Consider the following 12,661-nt stretch of genomic DNA (forward strand, 5'->3'; position numbering starts at 1 on the left):
CTAAAAGAAGGATTCCAAACAAACAAACAAACAAACAAAAAATCCAGCAGTGGTGGATCGAAACAGATGGTTAAAATCAGAACATTGCAGAATTGAAACTTGCTTTTTAAAACAAAAACAAAAAACTCATTCAGGAAATAGAGGGATGTTCAAAACTGAGAAAAGTTTGAGGGTAGGCAGAGAAGCATAGAACTGTAGAGTTGAGAGGGGAACTTTACTCAAGTGCATTGCATTTTGGTATCATTTGGTTCCTCACCCAAAACCAAAAATAACAGTTTTCTCCCAGAGAGAGGGGGGAGGGGAAGGTGTGCAAATGCAGCATTAAGGTCAAAAAGTCAGAATTATTTACACATAGATGAGTTTCAAAATATGTTCAGCTAGTACATGGACCAATTATATTAGTTTCCATTCCTTGCAGTAGCAATTTTTAGAAGATTTTAAGACCACATGAAACTTGGTCTGTTGCACTTTTCATTATCTGTTACTGTGTATGTGTAAATAAACTAGTATAGCAGTGTGGTTTATTGTTGTTACTAGTTCTTTGGGTTTAATTTGTTTCCGGGTGTGGGGAGCGGCGTTAATTCTTCCCCCCTCCCCCAAGGTAAAAGAGCAATCCTAACTCCAGACCCACATTGTCAAAGGGGGTTAGGGTGAGGCAGATTTGTCCCTCCGCCTAGATTCACTGGGTTCATGTGGCAGGGGGTGGGGGCTTTGGTATTGCAGAGGCCCCTGCTCTGCGGCACCTCCAGAAATTGTAGCAGAGTTCACACTTGGGTACCAGTGGTACGCATCGTAAGGCCAGAAACAATGCTATGGCGGGTGGCAGTAGAGCTAGCAGTTGATATACCCTATCCAATGCAGGCTTATTTCTTAGGGAGGTGCCTAATATTGAAATGTCAAGAACAACTTCCCCCACCCTTCTGCTCTGGTCAGCCGTTCCCTGAAGCAGAAAAATTAACCAGAAAACCTATTGGAGGTGGATGGATGTAAACATTTTTAATGTCATTAGGAAGTAACATTTTGATTGCAAATAAAAGGGATGAGATCATTTTGGAAAGTTTCTCAGCCAACCCTATTTCTAAGTGGAAAATTCCAGAACATTCTCCTCAAGTCATGTTTATCCTTCACCTCCTCCAAAGAGCTCAGAGTGATGTATGTGGTTCTAACCCAGCACTTCATTTTATCCTCACAATCCCATGATGTAGATTAAGCTGATAAAATGATTAGCCTAAGGCCACCAGTGAACTGCGTCTCCCCACTCTGTCAATTGGACAGGCCTCCTCTGTACTAGATATTTAAAGCAGTATCATCCTACTTTAAGCAGCCATGGCTTCACACACACACAAGCATTCTGGGAACTATAGTGTGTTACAAGTGCTGAGAGTTGTTAGGAGACCCCAATTCCCCTCAGAGACAGCTGCAATTCCCAGAATTCCCTGGGGGGAGAGATTGACTGTTAAACCACTGTAAGAATTGTAAGTCTGTGAGGTAATTTCCAAAACAAATCAGAATGGGTGCTCAATAAGTACATTGTCTGGGGTTTATTATAATGGCTACATTCAGGTGTAACGCTGGCCATAAACCATAGCTTGCAAACTTTGGCTTTCCAGTCATTGTTTGGGGGAAACAAAGCATGAATGCTGCTTCAGACATGACACTAAACCAGCCGTTCTGTGGTTTACTTCCTTGCTCCAGGAAGAGAGGTGCAAAACTGGTGATACTTGTGATCATTTGTGTTCTGATAATGCAGTATTTAGTGCACATCCTAATTTTCCTGAGCTATGTTTTATAGAGGTGGTACCTCTAAACATGGCCAATTTGAGAATAAGTCTCACATAAATCTGAGTATGTTACCTGAAAGGAAAGTTTCAAAGTCGATCAAGAGAAGGAATTCCTATCCCACATAAGCTTGCAGGCCTCTGGCTGCCTGGTGGAACAAGAGGGTGATATTCATCACTGGACTCTAGTAATTGGGCCTTGAATTTTGTTTTATTGGCTTTTTCTCCAGGCAGAAAGAGCAACTTGGAGCCAAACCCAGCTCTCTCGTCTACCAAGGGAACTGTGAAGCAAAAAGCCTTTATTGCAATTTGATTCCCAAAGTGTGTGTATAAAACAGTGCTCTGAGCGCACGCACACACACACACACACGATTATTATTATTAGGAAGGTGAAAACCTGAAACTGCACGTGTTCTCTCTGGGTCCCTAGTCCTGTGTAATCAATCACAGCTTGGCCCAGTCTCCTCCACCTGTTTCCTTTCCCCAGTTTGCAGTGTCAGAACAGACCCAGAGTATAATGGGGCGGTTGGGGTGGGGGGAGGAAAGCAGTATAGCAAGGCACCCCATTAGTTAGCCTGTTTGTCTGGCCTTCATCAAGACAGTTTCTGAGCCCGCCACAATCTCTTAACCTGTTTCTACAGCTGCTCTAAGAAACTGAATTTATAGCCGGTGGGAAATTCCAACGCGGAAGGAAAAGTGAAATCTCAAATACTCTCTAGGTAAAGAAAATGTCTCGTTTATTATTACTTATTTGTTATTGTCATCAAACACCAAGTTTGGGGTTGCTTGCATACTGAGTGTACTTTGCGGTGGTGGGAGAAAGGAGGGAGACGAGAGCTAGGGGGATTCTGCTGGCCTGGTCTCTTGATATGGGGCTCGTAGAACAGAATGTGGAATGGATGTCATGCGAGTGCTCTCTTGGGACTCGTAACTGGCATCTGCTAGTCTAACTGCCTGTTCCTAGAGTGGAATAATAAGTATTAAAAGGCTTTTAATCCATTTTATTCTTCGGCTATTATGAGACAGCAGAAGCTCAGGCAGTGCCAATCCTGTTCACCCACCTCCGCAGGCTTTCCCCCCTCTGAAGCTCACTAGCAATGCTTTTCTGGCAGTGGGCCGTGATCCTGGGGTAATCTTAAACTCTCTCTTTGGAAAGTTTTTTTAAAATAAATAAATAAAATAAACAATTTTTTTTACAAACCTAGAACAGCAGCAACTTCCCAAATGTTTTCAAGTGGGGAAGATTCCACCAGACCCCCCCCCCCCCGGAGAATGAAACTAAGGCATGGGGATCTAAAGTCCATTGTAAAAATGTCACTTCTGCATAGATTTTGATGATAAATATAACAGCTCAATTGACATTTTACATGCAAATCAAATTGAAACGCTCATGGGATTAAGTATCAGCTCAAGCCAACTGCTTTGAGGTAGATCTTTCCCATGGGAACACTGAAAGCCTCTTGTTCTGAAGTGGCCCCTCCCCACAAAGAACTGGGAGGGACCAGTCTGGGCTTGACAGTGGAAAACTTTCTGCATGGAAAAGTCCTGACGTCTGCCTTCCCTCTCCAGGTCAGTGTTTCCTTCCTTTTGATGACCTCTGTCTCAGGCAGGGGACAGCATGGCAGGGGTGCCCTGGAGTTCTTGTCTGTGTTGGTGACATGTTCCCACCAGTTTGCCACCAGCATGCCCCAGGCTCCATATCATTCTGGCCATTACTGTCAGTAAGAATGACGATAATTGACTTGTCTAACAGGTAAGAAAACAGCTACCATTATCTGCTCCCAACAAGGAGCTCTTGTTATATTTTAACCCTGAATCCATAGGTAAATCCAATTTAAGATAGTGGCCTGTCTTCTCTTTGGAGCTCTGTCTTACTTTGCACAGTCTTGAGGTCTTAGCTCATAGATAAGAGTAAATGCTTTGCAGGTAAACACATGCAGGTTCAATCCCCAGTATCTTGGAGAGCCACTGTCACCTGGAGTACTGAGCTAGATGACGGGCCAGTGGTCTGGCTCATTAAAAGGTGGCTTCCTATGTCCATGGTCCACTGACTTTAGTCCCCGTATTTGGCACCAGGAACTGACTCCAAATGTTTCAGGCTGGAGTCAGAAAAGTGGGAGGAGCCAAAGACAAGGAGATCAAGCAGGAAGATGTGGAACAGGAAGCAACATTTAGAAAGTCAATAAACATAATATGTATAGCAGAGTGGCAGGACTAGAATGGAAGTACCACCACCATTGTTAATTTAAAATGTGCTTATTCCTGTCGATGACTGTAGTCCAAAAAACAAACAAAATCCCATGATTCTGCAAGTTTTGCAAGGGAAGCCAGCTGTACATTAATTCTTCACTGGAGGAGTGGGAAGTACCATTCACATTGAGTGAGGCAGTGGTGCATCATCTCCTCAAGAAGACGTCTCTGGGGGAGGTGATGCCATCCACTCAAGATGGTGCCCTAACTTGGCTCTCTCCACCCACCCCAGGACAAGTTTGACAAGGAGATTCTCTCTCTAGCATTTGTCACATGGGTCAATGCTAATCTTCAAGCACAAGAAACATTGAGGGTTCCCCATGCCTTCCATCCCAAATCAAAGCAGGGGGGAAATCAACAAAACATTTGGTTTGCTCATTTTTCTGTAAAAAAAACCCAGTAACGCAACTTCTTAGAAATGCTAATTCTATCAAATGCGAAGGGAAAGACATTTCAATTTATCAAGATCTGTGTCCAAAAATTCTTCAGAGTCAAAGAGACTTTGGTCTATATTTGACTTTGCTGCAAAAGGCAGGAATATGTTGCAAATTGAGTTTTTCATATAATGCACAATGGCTAATTCAGAAGCAGCAGATAGCCACTCTTAAAACTTGAGAAGGACAGACTACATATGATAATAAAGACACTTTACAGCAATTTAAATCTTTTTATAGAACACTGTGTACCATTGAAGGTTTGGACCTAACTGAATCCAACAATATTTAAGTCATATCCCACTGTCCACCTTCACTCCAGGGCACTGAGAATTCTGTAGAATCATAGAATTGTAGAGCTGGAAATAACCCCAGTGTCATCTAGTCCAACCTCCTACAATGCAGGAATCTCAACGAGACCATACATGACAGATGGCCATCCAACCTCTGCTTAAGAAATTCAAGAAGAAATGAAGGGTCTAAAATCCTCCAAGGACTCAGCCACATTGGCTTTATGTGTTATATATGCATTATAACACTGTGACACCAGATGGTGCTGTGGAGTTCTTTTTTTGCCAACCCGATTTCTCATACAGAGTTTACAACGCATTTAACTGAAACGCTTCTTTGATGCGTCTGGATCCAGCCCAAGACTCCAGTCTTGGACAGTTATACAGGCATATTTTATAAAATGTTCCAATCTCAATTAGTCCCATTTTTCTACTGATACTGTTTTAGAGATACAGTCAGGTGGCCAGATCCCTAGTACCTGTAAGTTGACCACTTCTGCTGTCATACACAAACTTTTAAAGGACATCTTAAACAATTGTGGCAAATGATTATGACAACAATTGTGGCCAAATTGCTGAGTAAACAAATGGCTATCTATCTGAACCTAACAACAGCCCAGTAGATTTTAATTTTTTAATACATACTGGCTGGTATTCAACAAATGTTTATTCAGAGTAGACCCACTGAAATTAATGACCATGACTAACTTGTGGCCATTCATTTCAATGGATCTACCCTGAGTAAAAGTTAGCTGAATGCAAGACAACACATGTTTATATTTATTATAAAAACACCTATACCACCCTCCAGTAGTAATTCCCAGGACAGTTTACATAAAAGGGGAAAAAATTAATATAAAGGTAAACCTGTAAAAATGAACACAAACCAACTGAAAAGGCAGTAGATCTTGAGAGCCAGATAAAAAGAATCAGCAGGACTAAAATTAAGCATAATATTATGCATGCATAACTGCCTACTTCCAAAACTTAGGAAGCCACAAAACTATTTAGGATGGGGAATACCAAAGACTATTCCCCCAGTGAAATACCACACAATAGACTGGCAACATAGGACACTACAAAGGCTAATGTTATATTGTGTTTAGGTTGGGGGAGACAATCTCCATTTTTTGTATGCCCTGATAAAGCAGACACTAAGATACTAAGACATTTCATCTCATTTTTAATATATCTATTTTTATTACTTTGTAAACAAAGCAAATCTGGAAAGTCCTGTCAGTTTTTTCAGTAGGCAAATAAGACACTCCCATCTCCTTGATTTTCTCCACCCTCTTCTTGGGTCTCGCTCTCTAGCCCTCTCTTGGGAGACCCCGCTATGTTATGTCCATCAACACAGGCCCCAAAGTGTCTTTTCTCTATCCTCCACAAACAAATTTTATATCGATTCCCAAGCAGAGCTCCTAATCCTTCCATAATAAATCACTTGCTGGCGCTCAGATCCACTTAGGGAGGCAATGTTAGTCTACATGGGAAAGGATTTCTTTGCATTCCCATAAGCCAACTTCAAGGGATGCCTGAAGGGGGTTGGTGGCAATTTTACTATACTAAAGGATGCCTCTCTTTAGCATCATGCTTCCTTCAAATTCTCAGTAATCCCAACATAGTCACACTACTCGAAAAGGATGTTGGAAGTCCCTAAGCTCCAAAAGTTTTTTCCTCTCGGATGATCCATCTATGTATGATTCAATTGTATCCTATCTTTAGCACAATACTTTCACATGTCCTCCATTTACGTAGAAAATCCAGTCCATACATTATAAGGAAAGGCAAATAGCCTTTGTTGAAGGAGTTTTTAAAAAATAATCATTGGGATCTGTAATTCTGTGCAGAGGGGGGAACAGCATTCAGTTTCAGAGAAAGTTCTCTGTTCTGTTCATTTGAACTTGAGCAAAGGTAGAGACCTGGATCTTTGTTTTTATTTTGTTTTTAATTATATTCCACCTTTCATACAGAATTTAAGGTAAGTGGCAGTCATTAAAATATATGACAATATAGATACACAGACCTACTTACATACAATTGTATTACATAATGAGCAGCAGAAGATAAACTGACAGTGAAGAACAGCATATTCCATGTGCCTAATGAAACAGCAACAACAGAACCTTAATTTTAATTATTTTTAGCATACTGGCTCTAAATATATAGTTCATGGAGGAGAAAAAGACCATGCTAGCTGCAACTCCAAGTACTTTTTCCAAATGCATTGCTTCTTCACTTTATACATGCTTTTTATGTGTTCTTTATTTTCACCTAGCCCATTCTTTTGGGACACTTCAGAATTCTCCCTTGCCTTCAAGAAGTGAAAGCGTTATGTGTACCATCACATCTCTCCTGGTCTTTTCCCTCACCTTGAACATAAGCATACTCCTCTACCATCTCCGGCTAATCACTGTCCCCATTCCTGGACATGCTTAGTAATCCTTTAGAAGGGTTTTGAAGAACTATTTGTTTCAGATGACCTATTGTTAAGAACCTAAAAACATAAGAAGACTCCTGCTAGATCAGACCAAAGACCCATCCATTCTGCGTCTGTTCTTTCCGTGGCCAATGAGAAGTCCACAAGCAGGACCCTAGTACAAAAGCACTCACCCCATGTGTGCTGCCCAACAAACAGTATTCAGAGGTATATGGCCACCAATGCTATTTTTCTGTAGCTGTCCTGCTCTTTGTAATGGACGGATTTGTGAAAATTGTGTTCTGTATTATAGGGTGGCTAGGTGTTTTATTCTAACAGGTTCATTTAACGTTGGGAGTGTTCTGTAGTACAGTCATACCTTGGGTTAGAGACGCTTCAGGTTGTGCGTTTTCAGGTTATGGACGCGCCGAAACCGGAAGTACTGGAACGGGTTACTTCCAAGTTTCGGCGCTTGCACATGCGCAGAATCACTAGATCACGCTTTGCGCATGTGCAGAAGCGCCGAATCACAACCCCATGTGCGCAGACGCGGCGCTGTGCTGCGGGTTGCGAACGTGCCTCTCGCACGGATCACATTTGCAACTCGAGCGTCCACTGTATTGCATTTTTACATTTTTGTACTGCTGCTCATGTATTTCTGAACTGTTACCATGTAAGCCGCCTGGGGAGAGTTAACTCAGAAAGGAGCCCTATAAAATACAGAGTATATATATTAGGTATGTTCTAATCCAGGGAAAACACTTGCATCACTTAAAAGCCTTTTCCTGAGAACCCAAAGAGCATCTGTTATACTATTATTTGAAAACTCCTGCCAGGATACATTAATGACCCTTAAGTTAAAAAAAATAAATTGCTTCTTCCCAGAATAAGAACCTCATTTGCTGATATCCTCCTCCCTACAATATACTCCATAAAATATTCCTAATAGAAATTCCCTTGGGTTGGGAAGAACTCATTTCCAGTTAGTCCATTTAATCAATTCCTTCTCTGCTGGCATGAATTCACAGCTTCATACCTATTGCTTCAGTTCTTTTCTCCAATCGCCATCATTTTTTATTTTCTTCCATATTGCTTCTATGCTCCTACAAGACTTCCTGCTAATAAGTGCTGTGCTAAAGGAAATTGGGGGGGGGGGGGGAGGGTGTTGTGTGGCAAAGCCGCAGAATAAGCTTGAGGTGACTGCGGTTCTGTGCAGGCTGCCTACATACCATGCATTTAAAGCACACACACAAACCAAAAAAGAATCACTGGAACTGTAATTTGTTAAGGGAATTTTCCTGGGAATTGTAGCTTTTTGAAGGGTAAGCTGCAGTTCCCAGGACTCTTAGGAGGGGTGCTTTAAATGTATGTTGTGTGCACAGCCCACACAACTTGCATGTTTTGGCAAAGAGTGCATCACTTAGCAGCAGAATTTTCAAACTCTGCCCCCGTTTACCAGTTCTGTTGAACATTTTAAGCATCTGGTAATTTAGGTATCAGGAACTGCACAAGAGACCCCGGTATACAGAGCAGTCCAGAAAATAACTGCTTACTCTTCTTTGTCAAGCAGGACAGGTGGCTTGCTGCTGACTTCCAAATGCCTTCTGTTTGGCTGTAATCTTCCTTTGCGTGGCGAGTTCCCGCCCCCCACCAAGAATAAATAAACACACGAGACACCATAATTAAGGTTAATTGGGCGAATTAGGCCACAACTTTATTGAATTCAGGAATGAGAGGCATTGGCTTAGGCATTGGTCCTAACGACTATCCGGCTCCAGCCCATTTGCTGGAGACACGGTGAAGGGTTAACACTGATCGGGGGAGTCTCCTGCCGAGGCACGTCGACTAGGAGCTCCCCCGGGTCACCGCTCTGGGGCGTGCCTTTGGCCCACACCTCCATAGGCTTCGGACAGGGCCACGCCCCCCGGAGTCCTTTAACGGACCACCCTTCGTTCACTGGGGGGAGGTGATGGCGTTCCTCCCCCCTAACACATCCTCTTAACCCCTTCTTACCAATGCCTACCGCCACCGAGCAGTCGCTCGCCGCCAATACTCTCATGCCTGAATCCACTCCCTTATCCCCTTAGCAATATCCATCAGCCAAACATCGTTACCAGCATCCGAAAGATGCACGCCATCATACCGGTAGAGGGCCTCAAGGTTGAAACGAATGCCCGGGTGGCCGATGACCAACCCCCCCAGGGCTGCCACTCTACGCACCACCGCCCGATCCAAGGCTTTCCTAGCCCTATTCATAGCTATCGGGCACCTGCAATCTCTCCAAACCCGCCTCTCCATCAGTGAGGCCCAAATAATTGTGACATTCGGGTAAGCTGCCTTCAGCTCCTCGAAGTCGCTAAAAATGTGCCACTGCAAATCAACTGCCTTCCTGTAGGCTAGGTCGTTTTCGCCTAATTGTATCAGCAAAGCGTCTGGGGGGCCCTCCACTGCTGCTCTGGCCTTAAATGCCGGCAGCATCTCGGCCCAGCGCATTCCCCTCCGGGAGACCCAGGAAATGGTGATGTTAGGTGGAAAGCCCAAGCGTGGCCCGAGACCGGAATTAATGGCACGGACCCTGGCCCAATGCACAATACTGTGCCCGATAATCCAGACGCGCACCCCCATGTCACCTGTAGGAAATTGAGAGAAAAGGCCATGGTCAATCACCGTCACAAATTCTTTCTCAAATAACGTTTGTACGCATCAGACTTCCAGCGACCTAAGTCCCTAATCCTTTCTGCTGTAAGACCCAGGTGCATTGCCGTGGTGGCTGCTCCAATCCTGAAAGAGTGTGCTGCAAAATCTGCTGCGGGGATGCCGCATGCTGCTAGCGCTAAGCGCATGACCCGGGTGAACTGGTGACGCGTCAAAGGTAAACCATCTGCGTGGATCAATAGAGGCCCTGCCGAGGTGACCCTCAGGGATAAGAAGCGCCTCGTGTCTTTAACTGGACATGGGCCAGGCATGCCGGTGGCCATCAGCTGAACCAGAGCCCCCCTCCCGTACTGGTCTGTTTTGGAGCTGCGTATCCGTATTACCAGGTCCTCCCGTGACAGGGTAACATCGCTTAACAGCAAGCCCCGGGAGAAACCGCGCCGACCCGCTTCATAAACTACCTCACCCACGCGCAGAGCTCCAAAAAAGGCAATGGAGAACGCCGCCGAAAATAGGCGCGCCTCGTACTTCGACCAGCATACTGCACGCAATTTTTTATGGATATGGGAAAGGATGTCAAATGATATCGGCCTTCTCATATCGCAGTTTGGGGGCTGTAGCCTGCGCCAACCCTCTAACGTCCTTCGTATAACAAAATCGTCACAAGGATCTGTGGAAAATACCGCCTTGCAAAAGAATGAAATTGCTGCGGCTTGAAGGTTGAGGGTTCTAGGGGCGCGGCCCAAGCGTCTTAGGTAAACTAGGTAAGATAGCACCTCTGGCTTGACGGGAGGGGCATTGCTCTTGATGGCTCGGGTTTTGACGCGGAATCTTAAAAAATCTGACCAAGCCTTCTTATACGATCTCAAAGTGGAAGGTGCCAATGAGGCCATTACTCCCTGAATCACTTCTGGCTCCCAGGCCTCTGGTCCCCATGCCTCTGGTCCCCGAGACTCCAAAGATGTTCCGGGAACGGCTGCGGCAGAAGCTCTGCATCCGGTGCCAACGAGCGGAAGCGGTCCATCTGAAAGCGAGATAGGGCGTCCGCGATGTCATTATTTACACCAGGCACAAATTTTGCAGAGAAGTGGATGTTGAGCTCTAAACACCGGAGAACGAAGGAACGCAGGAGGAAGCCTACCCTTGGTGACCGTGCGACCTGCCTGGAAAGTACTGCCACGACGGCCTGATTGTCGGTGTGGAAGCACACCCTATGGTTACTAAAGGTTTCCGGCCACAGGTGCACTGCCACTACTATCGGAAAGAATTCCAGGAAGGTTAAGTCTCTGGTAATGGGGCCCCCTTGCCAGTCGGCGGGCCAGCGCTGAGCACACCATTGGCCCCTAAAGTAAACGCCAAACCCCAGAGAGCCCGAAGCATCCGAATGGACCTGGAAGTCAACCAGCAGCGACAAGTTGTCCTGCCACAGGGAAATGCCGTTGTAGTTCTGCAAGAACTTCAACCAGACTTCCAGGTCGGACTTAACTTCCTTGGATAGCCGAACCCTATGGTGAGGGGAACGCAGCCCTGCCGACAACTTCGCGAGGCGGCCGCAGAATGGGCGGCCAGGGGAAACCACGCGGCAAGCAAAATTCAAGTGACCTAACAGTGACTGGATTTGCCTGAGTGTAACTTTTCTTAGGGGGAGCAGCTGCCGAATCAGGTCACCAAGCACGATGAGTTTTTCTCTGGGAAGTTTTGAGGTCTGAGCGACAGTGTCCAGCTCAATACCTAAGTAAACCATTGTCGTAGCCGGGCCCTCAGTTTTGTCGGCGGCTAGAGGAACCCCCAGTTCCCCTGCTAATGATACAAAGGCTTCAAGGAGCTCTGAGCACTTAAGCCTGCTATTGGCCACGAGGATAAAGTCGTCCAGGTAGTGCGACACGCCCTCGGCGCCGGTTCGAAAGCGAAGCGCCCAGTCTAGGAAGGTGCTGAATGCCTCAAAGGCTGCGCAGGCCACAGAGCAGCCCATGGGCATTGCCTTGTCTACAAAATACGCCCCCTCAAATTTGAAGCCAAGCCACCGGAAATCTTCCGGATGAACTGGCAGGAGTCTAAAGGCCGACTCAATGTCACATTTTGCCAGCAGCGCCCCCTTGCCGAACTTGCGTATGAGCTGTACCGCTTGGTCAAACGTGGCATATCTAACTGTGCAGAGTTCCTGTGGTATCGCATCGTTGACGGACCCCCCCTTTGGGTAGGAAAGGTTGTGGATCATGCGATACTCACCGGGCGCTTTTTTGGGGACTATGCCTAACGGGGATATATGGAGGCCTTCAATTGGAGGGACTAGGAAGGGGCCGGCTACCCTTCCTGCTTTAATTTCCTTACTAATTTTCTTTTGAGCGACCTCGGGCATCTCCCTCACCGACTTTTGGTTTGGGGGATCACCTGAATTGGGGGGAAAGGCCACTGGGATCCTGAAACCAGTACTAAAGCCCTCCCATAAGTATTGTGCTGCCGTCCTGTTAGGGTAAAGGTCTAAAAGGTTTTTTAGCGGGGTCAACTTGATGGGGGACCAGGCTAAGGCCAAACTGGAATTACTGTCTGCCACTCTGGGGTCCAAATGGCGCTCCGTGGCCACCTCTCGGTCCCTGGTTATAGGCGCCTCTCCCACCCCGAAAGGGCTGCCTCCCTTTAATGCAGGCAGTGGCCGGGTGGTTACCAAGGCATTTTTCGCACTCGTGGCTGTACTTACAGACAGCCCGTGCACAAACCCCCTTGTTGTACTCCCAGCACAGTCGCCTCTGCTTAGCAGCGGTCTTCCAAGTTCTTGACGACTCCTGGGGCTTCTTCTCCACGAAGGGACCCACGTGCTCTGACCAGTAATTTTGG

General features: G+C 45.7%; 1 protein-coding gene and 1 long non-coding RNA gene across 4 annotated transcripts in view; one reads left to right on the plus strand and one right to left on the minus strand.

Moving 5' to 3' along the window:
- Positions 1-1,413: 1,413 nt before the first annotated feature.
- Positions 1,414-12,661, plus strand: part of LOC308472042 — a 67,571-nt gene continuing 56,323 nt past the window's right edge. For 2 of the 3 annotated variants that reach the window (XR_013983261.1, XR_013983262.1), the window contains exons 1-3: positions 1,414-1,488; positions 2,420-2,497; positions 3,348-3,531. This is a non-coding gene — a long non-coding RNA (uncharacterized lncRNA). Of the gene's footprint in view, positions 1,489-2,419; positions 2,498-3,347; positions 3,532-7,230; positions 7,400-12,661 lie in introns of all 3 variants that reach the window. The other variant, XR_013983263.1, reaches the window with a different exon arrangement.
- On the minus strand, positions 8,801-12,327 carry LOC308471917 (uncharacterized protein). The gene is made up of 2 exons (XM_080996227.1): positions 10,723-12,327; positions 8,801-9,801 (listed from the first exon to the last, which is right to left on the minus strand). Exon 1 carries the CDS (start codon positions 12,183-12,185, stop codon positions 10,731-10,733), a length of 1,455 nt encoding a protein of 484 aa, XP_080852353.1. The 5' UTR covers positions 12,186-12,327; the 3' UTR covers positions 8,801-9,801; positions 10,723-10,730.

The sequence above is a fragment of the Podarcis pityusensis genome (assembly GCF_964106645.2).
Source record: "Podarcis pityusensis genome assembly, chromosome: 2".
Lineage (NCBI taxonomy): Eukaryota > Metazoa > Chordata > Lepidosauria > Squamata > Lacertidae > Podarcis > Podarcis pityusensis.